This window comes from Lissotriton helveticus, chromosome 7 (genome assembly GCF_964261635.1).
Source record: "Lissotriton helveticus chromosome 7, aLisHel1.1, whole genome shotgun sequence".
Classification (NCBI taxonomy): domain Eukaryota; kingdom Metazoa; phylum Chordata; class Amphibia; order Caudata; family Salamandridae; genus Lissotriton; species Lissotriton helveticus.
In genome coordinates this window covers 198,421,168-198,436,156 of record NC_136068.1, presented here as the reverse complement: position 1 = coordinate 198,436,156, position 14,989 = coordinate 198,421,168, and the positions used below count along the sequence as shown (strand labels likewise).

At 43.3% G+C, this 14,989-nt stretch overlaps 1 protein-coding gene across 1 annotated transcript in view; it reads right to left on the bottom strand.

Moving 5' to 3' along the window:
- The window catches only part of FITM2 (fat storage inducing transmembrane protein 2), a 45,754-nt gene extending 31,445 nt beyond the window's left edge, over positions 1-14,309 (bottom strand). Inside the window, exon 1 of the mRNA XM_078651946.1 lies at positions 13,880-14,309. Within this exon, the coding sequence (XP_078508072.1) occupies positions 13,880-14,052 (173 nt within the window). The 5' untranslated portion in view covers positions 14,053-14,309. The remainder of the gene's footprint in view (positions 1-13,879) is intronic.
- Between the last annotated feature and the right edge of the window lie 680 nt (positions 14,310-14,989).

Sequence of the window (14,989 nt, the reverse complement as noted above, 5' to 3'; positions counted from 1 at the left end):
AAATGGCACCTATGGTACCCAGGGCATTGGTACTAAAGAGGGTCCCTATGGGCTGCAGCATGTATTATGCCACCCAGTGTGAGCCAAACAAAAACTGTATACTGACTGCCATTGCAGGATGCGTGTAATGGTGCAAGCCATTTTGAAAAATTGACATTGTGCACTCACTGTGTGCAGTGCCCAAGTACACAGCATGTACTATATGTAAGTCACCACTACAGCAAGCTTTAGAGCCTTAAGGCAGGGTGCATTATATTACATTAGGGGAACATCTGCATGAGCAGATGTGCACCTGTGATGTCTAGTTCAATTGCCAGACATTGCAAGTGATCAGGAAGCCATTTTAAAGATTTGTACTGGGCACTGGTCATGACAAGTTACCCAGCTACATAATATTTTCTCTGAAAATAATGGTGTTTGATATCAAACACCTTGTCTTAATAAATATGTACTGATGACAATATCAGATTTATTATGACATGCAATCAGAGGGCACCTTGGAGGTGCCCCCTGTAAACCTACTAGTCTCAGAGTTGAATGGCTTGTATCCCACATCGACAACTGAAAAAACATCCTGGTGACTTAAATATGACCAGATGTAAGAGTTGGCCTGCAGAAAAAGGAGGCAGCGTACACCCTTCTGATAACAGAATATCGCCATTGGTGTCCACCATGATGTAGTCCTGACTTGATATATCTTTTCATTTGTCCAATTTGTGCAGCAAATGTAAGTCATCGGGATGTTTTTTTCCAGTTGTCGATGTGGGTATAATTTCATTTACACTAATACCATTATATAACCTCGAATGTTCACTTCGTGCAAGTCACCACGATGTTTTGATGTTATTGATGTGGTTATAACTTCGAACCTACACTAATATTCCTTTTAGAGCGATAAACTGCTGTTGATACACACATGAATTGTTTCCTATAGACTTTCCACTTAGTGTCCAGACCACAATAACAAGTAGTGCCCTGAGGATGATCTCCTGTAAATTTGATCCCACCTACTGAGATCGAAACGTGTCAGCGACTGTGGGCATGTAAGAGGTGGCAAGGCCTTTTCCACTAATTAGAGGCACACAACAAAAGCCATGTGAAAAGTAATGGACCGTGGCATAGTGGAAATTGGATCTTAATTTACTGAATTCACTCCTCATCACAAATCTTTTGAGTGTTTACGAACCATAATAGAAGCTAACGTCGATACCACTTATAGATAGTGTAGCTTCAGAGACTTTTCAATCTGCGCTTCTGGATGAAAGTAGAATAATTTGCTGTTCATATTTGATTTATTTAGGTTTGACTTTTTTGTTCATGCTTGTTTGTATAAAGAGATGCTATAGGGATGTTTCATTATTACATGTCTTTTGTTCACTTTTTGAAAATAGATGTGGCACCATGAGGTTATTTTGTGTATACTATGATTTGCATTAAATGATATGAAATACATATCATTATATGTTATATACACACACAGGATTAATGTGCTGTTGTATAGATGTTCAAATAAAAAAATATGGCTAGCCAGTGGGGGTTACTTTTTGTTGGTTAGTTTTACAATTGATCCCTCCCCCACTCAGGCTCTATGGGATACAACCCCAGCGTGTTTATACACTACATAAAAAAACAGCTTCCTACAAGTCATATGTCACAGGCTCTGGAGGGGCAGCTGAAGCTCAATGCACGGGTGGTTATGCTGGGAATTTTGGGGGAAACAAACGCAAGGTAAATATATGGTTCTTTTATTTAGCACAACTCTAATCGTTGCCAGACGTCGTAGTGCCACTGCCCCGACAAGAAATATGGGTAGCCAACATGAACTGGTGCATCCATGCAGAGGAACAGATATAAGCCTGTGCATGTCCAAACAAAATTACCCAAGTATGGGGCCCATGGAAGGGCCTGGCAGAAGAAATGTCATAAGGAGACACATTCGTTATAGTGGGACACTAGGTGGGATAGGAGGAGAGGAAGCAGAGAGAAGGGACGAATCTGGAGCAATGGACCTTGCGGGTCAATTGGTCAGACTTCTGGGAGATGCGATTTAATGCCCTGGTTACTTACCGGTAATCTTTGTTACTCCAAGTCCTGGTCTTCCTAGCCACAGTCTTTAATAGTGAGCTTTAGCTCCCGTGGGCTGAACACTCCAAAGCAAAACAAAATAACCACACAATACAGTGTAATTTCCCATCCCTTCAACATGGATGTCTTCCTCTTCCCATACCCAGATATAAAAAGAAGCCGGCCCCCCTAACTTCTGCATTTCCAAGCCACAACCTTGTCCTGAATCCGCAACTCTCTGGGCTGGGAGGGAAGGAATACTTTGACTGTCGCGAGGAAGCCCTTGACTTGGAGTAATGAAGATTACTGGGAAGTAACCAGGGCATTGCCTCCTTGTCCAAATTCCTCGCTACAGTCTTCACCAGTGAGCTGAAACCAAAGCAGATGCAGATTTTACCAAGAGAAAACGAGGGGTGGGGGTAGGAGTGCTCCTTATAGGAGCAAGGGCCCTCACACTCCCCAAGTAGTGTCATGCTTAAACATCGGGCAGCTTCATGTTGGGCCGGTGCTGCAGCTCTTTTCTTTTTGCTGATGTGGAGTGTGGGGTGTAATGAGAAGGGTGTGTGTATGAAATGAGTAGAGTGGAGAAAGTGTGCTATAAAAATAACAAGAGGAATCCAGAGTAACTAAATGAATCGCTGGGTTCCTATGTTATGATTAAAAACAAATTTAGGCAAGAGGTGGATGTAATGGTCCACCCTGGCGGGTAATAGTTAAAGATGTGGGTGGAGAGGTTTCATGCCCTTTATTGTCTAAACAATCAATCTAAGCAATCCGCTCTGCCAACCTCGCCCTTGCCAGAGTCCCACGCGTCTGGAAAACCACCGCCGGCGGCAGATCCTTCTCCTACCTCGCCGCAAAGACCTGGAACACTCCCCCGACCAACCTACGCCAGACCCAGGACCTGCTGGCCTTCAGAAGACTTCTCAAGACCTGGCTTTTCGATCAGTAGCTGCCCCCCTCCCATAGTGCCTTGATACCCTCACGGGTATGTAGCGCGCTTTACAAATGATAATGATTGATTGATTGATTGATTGAACTATCTGTACTGAATGGTGACTAGATGACAACACTCCATACCACCAGGTAGTTTACACACCATTAGAACTCCTAAAACGCCCATACATATCTAGAATGTACGCCAGTACTCTGTACTGGATAGCTCTTTCTTGTTGTACTCCCCTGGGGACAAATAAATATCTGTGAATAAGTGTTGATTTAATATGAAACACAATGACTTTTACATGATATATGATCACTCTTTCGTTTAATATGGAGATTAAAACCAAATACTTCATTATGCATTTTAACTCTGCTAAATGTGCACATTAATTTTGGAGGAAGTGTTGATTATACATCCCAGCAGTGCCATACTGGTTGGCTAATACAAATCATGAAGTTTTTACAAACGTTTACTCGCAACATTATGTGCTACGTTATGCAGACAGAATAGCATTTACATGATATATGATCACTCTTTCATTTTAACTTTAAGATTTAAACCAAATCCTTTGTGATGTATTTTAACTCTGCTAAATGTGCCCATTAATGTTGGAGGAATTGTTGGCAATATACCCCAGTAGCCCTGTTCAGTTTGGCCAAATTAATACAAATCAGGATGTTTTCAAAAACATTTATTCATTACATGGAGCTTAGCGGTATGCAGACAGAATAGCATTTACGTTATTGAGTAAGCAAAAGATTTCAGCATGACTTCACTGAGTCATCACCCCCCCAAGCGATAAGTCGTGAAACCATCCTTTCAGAAAAAACGTGCCAAATGTGCACGCCACTTCCCGGGCATTTAACCAGTGAATCAGACAATGCCACGTTGTTAGCTGCCAAACCGGTTCCTGTCAGCAGCCCTCAGGTATGTTCCCACGCCGGTGTTTGTGCTCATTTAGCGATTTGACCCTGTGAAGCACAGAGCCTCTTCGTGTAAAACGTATTTCATAGCGATTACGTTTTTTGGTCCTCGAAAGCGGTCTGCTTTTAACCTTTGTTGAAACACGCTGTAAATCTTAACCCCTTACGTGCTCGTGACGAGCTCAGCTCGTCATGAGGCACGGTCGCGCTGTGCTCGTCATGACCATTGCGGAACACCCACACGGGGATAATTACCCTGTTGTGCTGGGCGTTCCATTGAAACAGGCGTGGTCATGACGAGCTGAGCTCGTCATGAGCACAGTGCCACCGTGCTGCATGACGGCACCGCGGCGCTGCGTGCGTCCCCGCCACCCCACCCCCAGCACAGCAGGGGAATTAGCCCCGCAGGGAAGGGGTTATACTAACACCCACAGCATCAAGATTATGCCTTTGTCATGGGCGCTGCCCATTGAACGTTCCCTTTAGACTTGAATTCATTTTTTGACACATGCCTGACCGTTACAATTGAATATAAACATCTAATGTATTGGTATCTTAACATCTGCTGCAGATGCACAGAGCTTTTTACACACTCTAATTAATTCAGCTCAGTAAAACGGTGGTTAGCACACCCCCATTGACAGTACCTTGAAATTGTACACAACCCTAGTCATTTTGTGGCATGTGTAATGTTTTTGTCTGTAGGTATGTTGAGTTACAAAGGTTTTTTCTGACGTGGCTTTTATTGTCTTTTAGCTACAGGTTACTAATCAACCATGGCCTTCGTAATCTAACCCACGAACACCGACGAATATTCTGAGTAAGTTCGTGTGAGCCTTGGCTCTGCTTATATACTCCTCCTTCTGCCAGTATGTAATTCATATCCTAGTGGTTTCATCTTTGTCTCCCTTTCCTTCTGTAGGAGCCCATGAGGCCCAGCTTACATATCTTCAGCCTGAAGTGATCTTGCTGTTTATTGGTAAATAATCCTACAAATGATAACTTATCGATATGCTCACCTTAGATACATCACCTCACTAACCTCATCCCATTGTCCATAGGTGACGCCCTTTCTCCCTCATCTCAGTCCTGATGTAGACCCCACCCCAAAGGGGAAAAGTTTCCTGTTCTCTATAGGGGTCGAAACTTTGACAGTTTGTTGTATTATTGTCAAACATGGATGACAGACATTTGATTTCTGCATCAACTATGTTATGATATGTCATATGTGTGCAGGCCAGTGATCTGGCTGGTTAGGTTTTAAATATTGATCGATGATGTATATATGTGCACTACCTTCCCTCTTCACATCACTATCACAAACCACTCCCATGCACTTGCCACCCTATCCTTTGTGCACCTGTTCTTTCAAAAATTGTCTAAACATGAAATACATTGTGCTTTATGAATGGATTATCTCCTGTTTTGTGAAATAACATCACAACCTTAGTTGGTAGAAGTAAATGGTGATGTCTAAATTTGATTAGTTAAAGAATGTTTCTGTATTTGTATTTGGTTTGACTGTTTTCCACTGTGGCATTAACTTTTGTACCATATGTTACCCGAGTCCAGTGGTCTATCGGGTTACCCAATTGCTATATAACTTCTATGACTAACAAGGAGTCGCACCAAGAAAAACTGATCGCTAATCTATCTGATAGACCCTTGTCTCCCATTGAGACCAATGTCCTACAAAAAAGTTTGGGATTTGTTCCTACCACTAGAGAAGACACGTTCCATATTACCCATGAATTCGCACACATTTTTCAGAAAGCTACACCTGCGTTCATTCTTTCATAGCAAACCATGCACTGAGAATAAAGACCACCGGTCTACACAAACAGTCATTCTTCATCCGGGATGGTCCCCCATGAGGTGATGACATTTGAGCAGGCAGTCCTGAGAGGTGTAGCAAGGTGGCCTCAGAAATCCACCTTCAATAACATGTCAAGACAGGAAACTATGGCCATTCGTACCCTGGGTAATGACACAACCATCATGATAAACCTAGCCGATAAGGCTGGGGCAATTGTGATCATGAACACTGATGTTTATGTAGCGGAATGCCAATGTCAACTAACCAAATCTACATACAACACCCCGATCACCCAGGACCCAACCAGGAGACTAAACACTCAGATAACCTCCTTGGTCTACTCTACAGAAGTGAAAGGGTGGATAAGCAAAAAGGAATCCGAGTTCTTGATCAATGAGACCCCAGGACTCTGTACTTTTACACTCTCCCCAAAACACATAAGGGTGCCCACCCACCACCCGGCAGGCCCATAGTGTCCAGCATTGGATCTCTTTTGCAGCCATTATCGCAATTTTGCGATCACTTCCTGCAGCCCCTGGTGACTAACACTCTGTCCCTCCTGAGAGACACCATGGATGTTATAAACTTACTAGAGACAATCAATTACAACATTTACATTGATTTATTGGTCACCTTAGATGTTGAGGCATTATATACCAACATTCCCAAAGACGCTACTCTAGAGGTGATAGAAAACACCCTTCAATTGGGAAGAATAGTCTTCACCTACCCCGATCAGCTTTATAAATGAATGCCCCACCCTTGCACTAAATGAGAATTTCTTCCGGTTCCAGGACCTGCTATACCACCAAAAACAAAGCACTTCGATGGGCAGTACTTTTACCTTGAGTCGGGCATGTTGGTACAAGGCCAACTTTGAAAAACAGTACATCTTATTAGAGGACAACCTCTTTTTTGCCAAATCAACATCTAGCGCGTTTTATTGATGACATACTCATCTTGTGGCAAGGCACTATAGAGACATGCTGAAGATTCTGTGACTGGGTGAACACACTTAACCCATATCTGAAGTTCACAAAGAACATCTTAGCCTTGCAACTACCATTCTTAGACCTGTTAATATCCCTAAGAGACTATACATTACACACAACAAAGTACAGGAAACCTACAGACTGTAACAGCCTACCGAGGTATGATAGTCACCATACAAAACACATTAGAGATAACCTACCATTTGGACAATTCTTGTGACTGTAATCTTCTATGGAGGTGCAGTTGCGGCACAAAGATCAAACAGAGACCTTGACCACCAGTTTGTTAATCATCAAGTTCTTCACGCCCCCCCCTCCCCCTCCGATTAGTACAGGTAGCCTGCAAGAGAGCTAGAAACAACAACAGCGCAGGTTGACTAGAAACACGCACACAACCAGGAAATGAAGTCTTGACATGCGTCACATTGCTCACTCCCAACTCCAACCAAATACAGCGAACCATTAAAAAACATTAGCCTATACTGGACATCAGGACTATGACAAAACCCTCTAAAGAGATCCATTGGAGTACAACAAGGATCTGGACCCAAAAAGCCCATACTAACTGTAAAACGAAGAACATTATTTACATGATCACCTGCCCATGCCAGAAACACTACATAGGCATGACGACTAGTACGGTGAAGATTAGGATAACTGCGCACCGAAGTAATGTCAGATGCAAAAAGATAACTAAGATGAGCACTCACTACAGGAAGACAGGCCACACCCCGGACAATCTATGCTGGACTGTCCTGCAGGCCAATACATACATACATAAGGATGCCTTGGTTCGTAAAAAACAACAATGGATCTTTTGTCTCTTCAGACATCTTACAGGTCGGAAGGATGAATCACCCTGGTGCAAGGTGACGCTATAAGCAACCCCAGAACTGAAGTCGGCCCACTAGGAATCAAAATCAGCCCCATTATCAAGGAGCATCCCCACACCAACTAGCCGGAACACTCTTCCACCAAAACACTTATGCCTTTCAGCAACCTAGTAGCATAAGCTCCCAGATATTGGTTCAGGGACTCTTCATCAGGGTTTACCATTACCATAAAGCTTTTCAAGACAACACAATAACACCCACTCATAGTAGATTTACTGAGGAAAGAAATATGCCTGTTTAGGTTTCGGGGATAGCTTTTCCTAGAAGTCTGTGCACACATATATGAGGTGTGATAATAACTTTCAGTGCACGATCAACACCTCTTCCAGTTGCACTCCTTTTATCACCGGGGCTCCCTGTCCAGTACTTCAATCCGAGAGTCAGATTGACAGAGGCCCGGTCTGATCCCACACACTAAAGCACTTGACCACTGGCCCCTGGACACCACTCATCACCTTATACGTGACCTAGGTGCTTGGATGTGGTGATACCAACTAGGCACCCTTACATGCCAGAAGTGGCTTCCATTATCATTAGTGACCGTCACATACCATTTATGGTGACACTGACATTCATCCTAGAGAGGCTAGCCTCTAGGCAACATTCCTGTTGCAGCCCCCAAATTGCGAATGCACGATACCCAAAATGTAAATGCATGTATCAAAATACACTACAATATGGACTTTTTCATATATATACTCCAGGCGCTCAGGACATTACGCCACCACCAACATGGCACCCACAATGGAAGACTCCGGGTGACCGCACATGCTGTAGTAATCACACAGCGCGATAACCTGTGAACCGGAATCATTTACACGCCGCGGTTCTATTGAAATACTTGTGCGTTATTGGGGCAGCATCCCTGCAACAAGTAGAAGGTAGGGTATGTCGGCAACCAGACAAGATCACCGATAACGGTGAGTACTCTATGCACCCCCCTTTACCTCTTGCTGGAGGCTTTCTACAATCTCCCATCATCTGAGTCATGTTTGGTTAACTCTGTTCTCCTCTCCGATCACTCCCCAAAGGATTAATGGAATGCAAGTGAGCATCCATTCAGGCTCGTGTGACTTGGGCCTTAAAAAACCTAACATTTGGGTAAGACGGACACAGGGGAATTCGAGGCGGATCGCCCACATATCAAGACTCTATCAACTAAGCATATGCTACAGGTGATGCGTGACACTCAAACATGAGTGTGTGGGTGCATTACAGTGGTAAATTTCCCACACTGGTTATGTCACAGACGTGACAATGATGTGTATGATAGTGTATTGTGGTTTATGTTGTGACTTTTAACCCTAGAAGGACACTCCTCCCAAGATACAATGATAGGGGTCGAATACCTGCTGACCTCTGCTGATCACTTTCAAATCCTATGAAGAGCATGATGATGGTGTTTTAATGTATTGTTTCTCTGTTTACGCCCTTCCCCCTCTCCACAGGTTTTACCCAGAGGGTATACTATATATTTGTGTACACTATATATCGGTGTGACCTTTATAGGGTATGGTAATATACACTTGCACTGACACCCTTATGCGAGTAGATAAGGATAATTAATCCTGAAGATATGCCATGATCATTTAGACAATAAAGGGAATGAAACATGTCGACCCACATCCTTAATTATTATGCAACAGAGTGGACCATTAATCCACCTCTCGCCTGAATTTATATTTGTAATCACCACATAGGAACCCAGCCATTAAATCAGTTACTTTGGGCTCCTATAGTTATTTTTATAGCACACTTCCTCCACTCTACTCACTTCATACACACAGCCTTCTCATCACACCCCACACCGGCAAAACAAAAAGAACTCCGGTAAAGAGTCCCTCCTCCCCGCACCCATTGGGCATTACAGAACTGGCCCAGCGAGGAGCTGCCCGATGATGAAGCATGGTATGCCTTGGGGTGTGTTAGGGACCTGTCTCCTATAAGGAGCACTCCCCCCTCGTTTTCTCTTGGTGAAACTGCATGTTCTCATAGGAACTGCATCATTGTATTTAACTAAGTATCTACCTGGGGCACGTATGCTGGATCCTTTTTTGCCCCTGGCCACCCCTTGTTGTGCTTAAACTGATACACAACAGGACATTGGCTTAATGACAGTAATACATACCTTGGCATATCAAATGTCAAACAATTGCATATGCTTTTAATAACGATAAGTGTATTTGTCATATGTTGCTTCATATATTATTATGAATCTGAAACAGCATTCAAAACAAGCCACCTAACTGGAGATGGCAATAATTCATGATCGTACTCTGGGTCGCCCAAGTGGCCACATTACAAATATTTTGCACTGAGGCCCCACTAAATGAAGACCAGGAGGTCGGCATGCCTCTTGTCTACCTCCCCTGCACCTGAGACAACAATTCAGTCCCTTGTGACTCATAAGCCAGCAAAAATGGTAAGCTTCATCCATCTACTTATGCTGGATCAAAGTTGACAAACAGGTTGTCTTTATTCCTGAACACCTCTGTTCTAGTCAAAAACATTAAAATCGCCCTCTTGATGTCCAGTAAGTGTAACAAAGACTCTTTTTCAGTAGCGGGATTCAGAACAAGAGAACAAAAACTGATAACGCTATCGGCATGAATCCATTGAATTGAGACGAAAGCTTTGGAACAAATCTGGAATCCAATGTAAGGATTATTCTTTCGGGAAATACTTTCAGAAAAGGTTCTGACCTCAATAGTGAGCCCAATTTCCCCACCCTCCTAGCTGAAGAAATGACCACTAGGAAGACAAATTTTACGGTGAGATACTTTAGGTCGATACTCTCCAAAGGTTCAAAAGGAGGGGAGTGGAGAGATTTTAGAACTAAAGGAAGATCTCAAGGAGATGATGAACAGCATAATGTTGGCCTATCTATAGAAAGGCTTCCGAGTTACCTGAACACCAAAGATTCAAACCCCGTCCAACTGACCCCATGAATGCATTAATAGCTGCCCATTGGGCCCCAAAAGTCTCACTGGATAGACCCAAGAGAAATCGATCTCTAAAGTGTACAATCCGTGTATGATCAACTGAATCAGCAGAGCATTCTCTCTCTGTACACCATTTATGACAGTTCTTCCAATGGTGAGAGTATGTCCTTAGGATAGATGGACGTCTAAAATGCTTTATCATCTGCACCACCTCTGAAGAAATCCTCTAGCCAGCAAACTCATCCACTCAAGAGCTATGCCCGTAGATGAAGCCACTTTATAACCCCCAATGAAAGAAGAGGACCCGCCAGGGGATATGGATGCCATGGAATTGTCAAGGGTGGCTGAACAGCCAACTACAACCTTTTCTCCCACCCTGGAACCACTAACAGGACGTTGTCCACTTGATCTTCTGAAGTACCTTGGATATCATAGGGATTGGAGGGTTTATCGTACAGAAGTCCTGTCAGCTACCTGAAAGACATGGTGTCCATCCTCCAAGCTTCTGAACAAGGAATAATTGTCGAGAAGCAGGGCAGGAAAGCATTCTCCCTAGAGGGAAACAGGTCCATTGTTGGTTACCCAAACCTCCCCTGCAACACCCAGAACACTTCCCTAGTCTAAGACAAGGAACTCACTTAGGAAAACACTCTGCTCAGTCGGTCTGCTGCCCAGTTCTCCTACCCTGGCAGATACCAGAAAAACAGAGTAGATTGGCTTCCACCCAGGTGTCAATCTCTTGCGCTAGAAAGGAGAGACTCTGAAATCTGCATCCTCCCTGACGATTTACATAGCCCACTACCACCCTATGGTCAGTTCTGACATGAACATGGTGATCCTTCAACTGTGACACAAACTGCTTGATAGCCAAATAGACCACTTTTATCTCTCACCAATTCGAGTAGTTCAACAACTGGAGAGGAGACCATAGTCCTTGAGCTGCTATGCCTTCGAAAATATCACCCCAAACCACCTTGCTGGCCTCTGTTTTTACTACCTTGAACGGCACGGTGGAAAGGATTGCACCTGCTCAGCTTTTCCTCTCTCAACCACCACCCCTGGGCTTACCTTACATGAGTAATTACAGGGGCCTCTTGCTCGAAATTCTGTGACGCCTGATCCCAGTGTGTCAGTAAGTGGTTTATCCCTTAAGCTTGTGCTTATGGGAGCAGCTAACTGTTTGGAGGTGCTCCACATAGAAACAAAAAAAACAGGAAGTTAAGGGTGTGGGCTTGCTTTTTAAATCAGGATATGAAAAGTGGAAATCAGCCATATTGAAGGCACAGGAAACTAGACCGTATCATGTAGTTAATTTGTTTTGCTTTGTAGAGTTCTGCCCACAAGAGCTAAAGGTCACTGATAAAGACTGTAGCGAGGAAGACAAACTAGGAGGTAATGATCTGTTGCTATGTACATTTTGCTTAAGATTGCCGGATAAGTGTAGCTGGGGGACAGGGGTGGGGGGGGTGTTGGAAGGATCTTGTTTGTTTTAATATTACATGCAATAGACCAACACATTAATAAAAAAAATTAAGAAAAAAAAATTCTTTTCACTTCAGACTGATCAGATTTTACAAAAAACACAATACATGGTGCCTGACAGTAGCAGGCCCTTTTCAAAGGTTAACTGGTTACTTTTTCGTTGCCTATTTGCTGTATTCAGATGTTAAACTTGTACAAATGGGAAAATATTTGCCACAATATTAATGGGTGTAAACACAATGCCACATAATTTGTCTTTTCTTGCCACATAATTCAGCCAACTCTGCTGCATAATGTTCTTAACTGTAACGTTAATCCTGTGAACCCGACTACATTGACACTGCAAGATATGGCTAGTCAAATAACAATCTAGCATAGTCTGTGGTTTCGTCACAATACCCTACATGGCCTGTACATCGTTATGTAATAACAGTACAAACACTGCAACTAGTCCAGCACAGTGACGCAGCAGAAACTGTGGCAAGGTTTACACAATCACTTTATCCATGGAAAACAACTTGTAGCCAAACCCAGGCTTTCCTTTTTCACAATTTCATCATCAATTGTGGTAGTGTAGTTGGTTTCAATTAAAAAGGAAGGCTGACTGACAAAGTACAGAGTTTTTCAATGAATGCCCAGGACCAGACACGTGCTTATTGCGGAAATGATTTGCTATTCATATGTTGAATTTACAAATGCAGAAAACATATTTACACACTAAGGCCCAGATTCACAAAGGTTTAACGTCGGGTTAGTGTTACTTTTGTAGCACTAACCCAATGCTTAACCTACTTTGGGATTAACAAACCAACTCTAACTGGTATTAGAGTTGGTTTGTATAGAAAAGTAATGCAAAGCAGCATGAAACGCTGCTTAACATTACTTAGCTCTAAGGGGGCGTTACATGCGCGTTCCCATGCACCCACCCATGCTTTTTGATGCTAAAACACATCTAATAACTTTAGTAGACAATGTTTAGCACCAAAATTCAACACCACTGGAAAGCAGGCGTTAAACAGAGATTTTATTTCATTTCTCCTTTCTTTTCCTAATTTGAATGCATGCTGCATACATACAAAGTAGAAAAAGGTTTTAAACGTGTCTAGCCATAGTATTTTGTACAGGAAGGATACCCTTCCTGTACAAAACCTACAGTAGATTCAGGCACGTATGCACTATGGGGCTAAGATGTGTGCCTGGCGCACAGCAGCTGAAATTACCATCGGTGCTAGGGAGAGGGGAGGAGAGTGCCATATCTCTGTGAATATGGTGCTCTCCTGTTCTCTTCCTATCAGGCAAATCAGCACAGCCTCTTTGGGTGCTACGCTGCGTTATATGACACCTTTCAGAATCTGGGCCTAAATCTTAATGTGGCGTGCATGTATGTAAGCGAAATCCAAATGACTGACCTGTACTCGATGCACCTATTCTAGATACACTCCCACACACCTTTCAGTCACTGAAAGACCTCAAATGGTAAGACTTCACAGACACAAACGCACTGACATCTATCAGGTGTCTCCACGTTACGTGTGGCAGTAACAAATCTTACAAAAGTATAGCGATACATTAGAGTTCTGTCGTTTGTAAAGTAACTAATCCTGTGTTTTAACACACTAACTTTGCAAGTTGTTATAAACCGAAACACAATAGTAACAAAGGGACCACAAGTCATAGAATGCAAAAGAAAGCTGGGTTAAAAAAAAAAAAATATATATATATATATATATATATATATATTAAATGGTGTCACTTGGTACCTACGCACAGGTTGAGCTCCAACAGTGTTCCCTGACACGCCAGGCGCACCACATGAATACTTACACATTAAGGACATTGCGCTTGTTGTTCAAATAAGAATCTGGCAGAGGGCAGAACTCTTTAACTAGAGATCCGCATACTGTGAGAGCTATTAAAATTAGGTACAGGTGCCTCCGGATTGTATCACGTAAACAAGTGTCTCTGAAGAAACGAACAGCACCTTCCAACGCCTCCATGATACTAATATTAAGACAAGGTCATTGAGTATCGGATGCTGTCCAAAAGTCCAAGCCGACTGGCAGTGGCGTACGGGTCCTTTCCAGAATACCTGCCTTGCCTTCCGCCAATAATCTCGTAAAACACCCGATTACTTCAAACTTTCATTCAAACTCAGACCGGCTTAACTACACGAATGTCTGTATCCTACTCCAACAAGAGAAAACACGGCCCTGCCCCGCAAAAGCTGGTGCACGCTGATTGGCAGACTCAGCAATCAATCGGGGTAAACTTTGCAGGCTGGGCGGCTCACTAAACACTGCGATTGGTTATAAAAATGACACGCTCCGGAAGGAAAAATACAACCTACCCACTCCCGGATGAATAGATCAGCTGCTCCTCCAAACTGCTGCCCCGGAAAGGAATTGTCCTTTACGTGCTGTCAGAGGACTTTTTCGTGTAACGTGTTGTATGCACCGACTCTTAGACGACTGAAGCTGTAACAACGGGTTACCGCGAGCGAAGCCAGCCTCAGCGTTAATCTCGTTCTTCCCGTCATCAACAAATAAACGAGCATTAGGAATGTGCGTGATCCGGCGAACTGAAGTTGGTATTGGGTGGATGGACGCACATAGCGCAATAATGTCTCCTGTGACACACCGAAGCTAAGGAGTCGGCACTAGCCTGAGGGTAGTGGAAGACGATGTGGCGTTAAGGCTAGACCTTTACACTTTGGGGAACCAGGTTAGGGTCCCGGCGGCCCAACACCCTGGGATTCAGGGCAAATCACTTCATCTTTCAGTGACTAAAAAATGAATATGACATTGTGTAATTTAACTGTTGCTCACAGGGCACAAGTCCTATAAAAAGAAGTGGGGGGACTGACCATGTAAGACAATATGCAAATGACATCACGACGTAGCGCTATAAAAGAAATAAAATAGTGCAATTTAAATT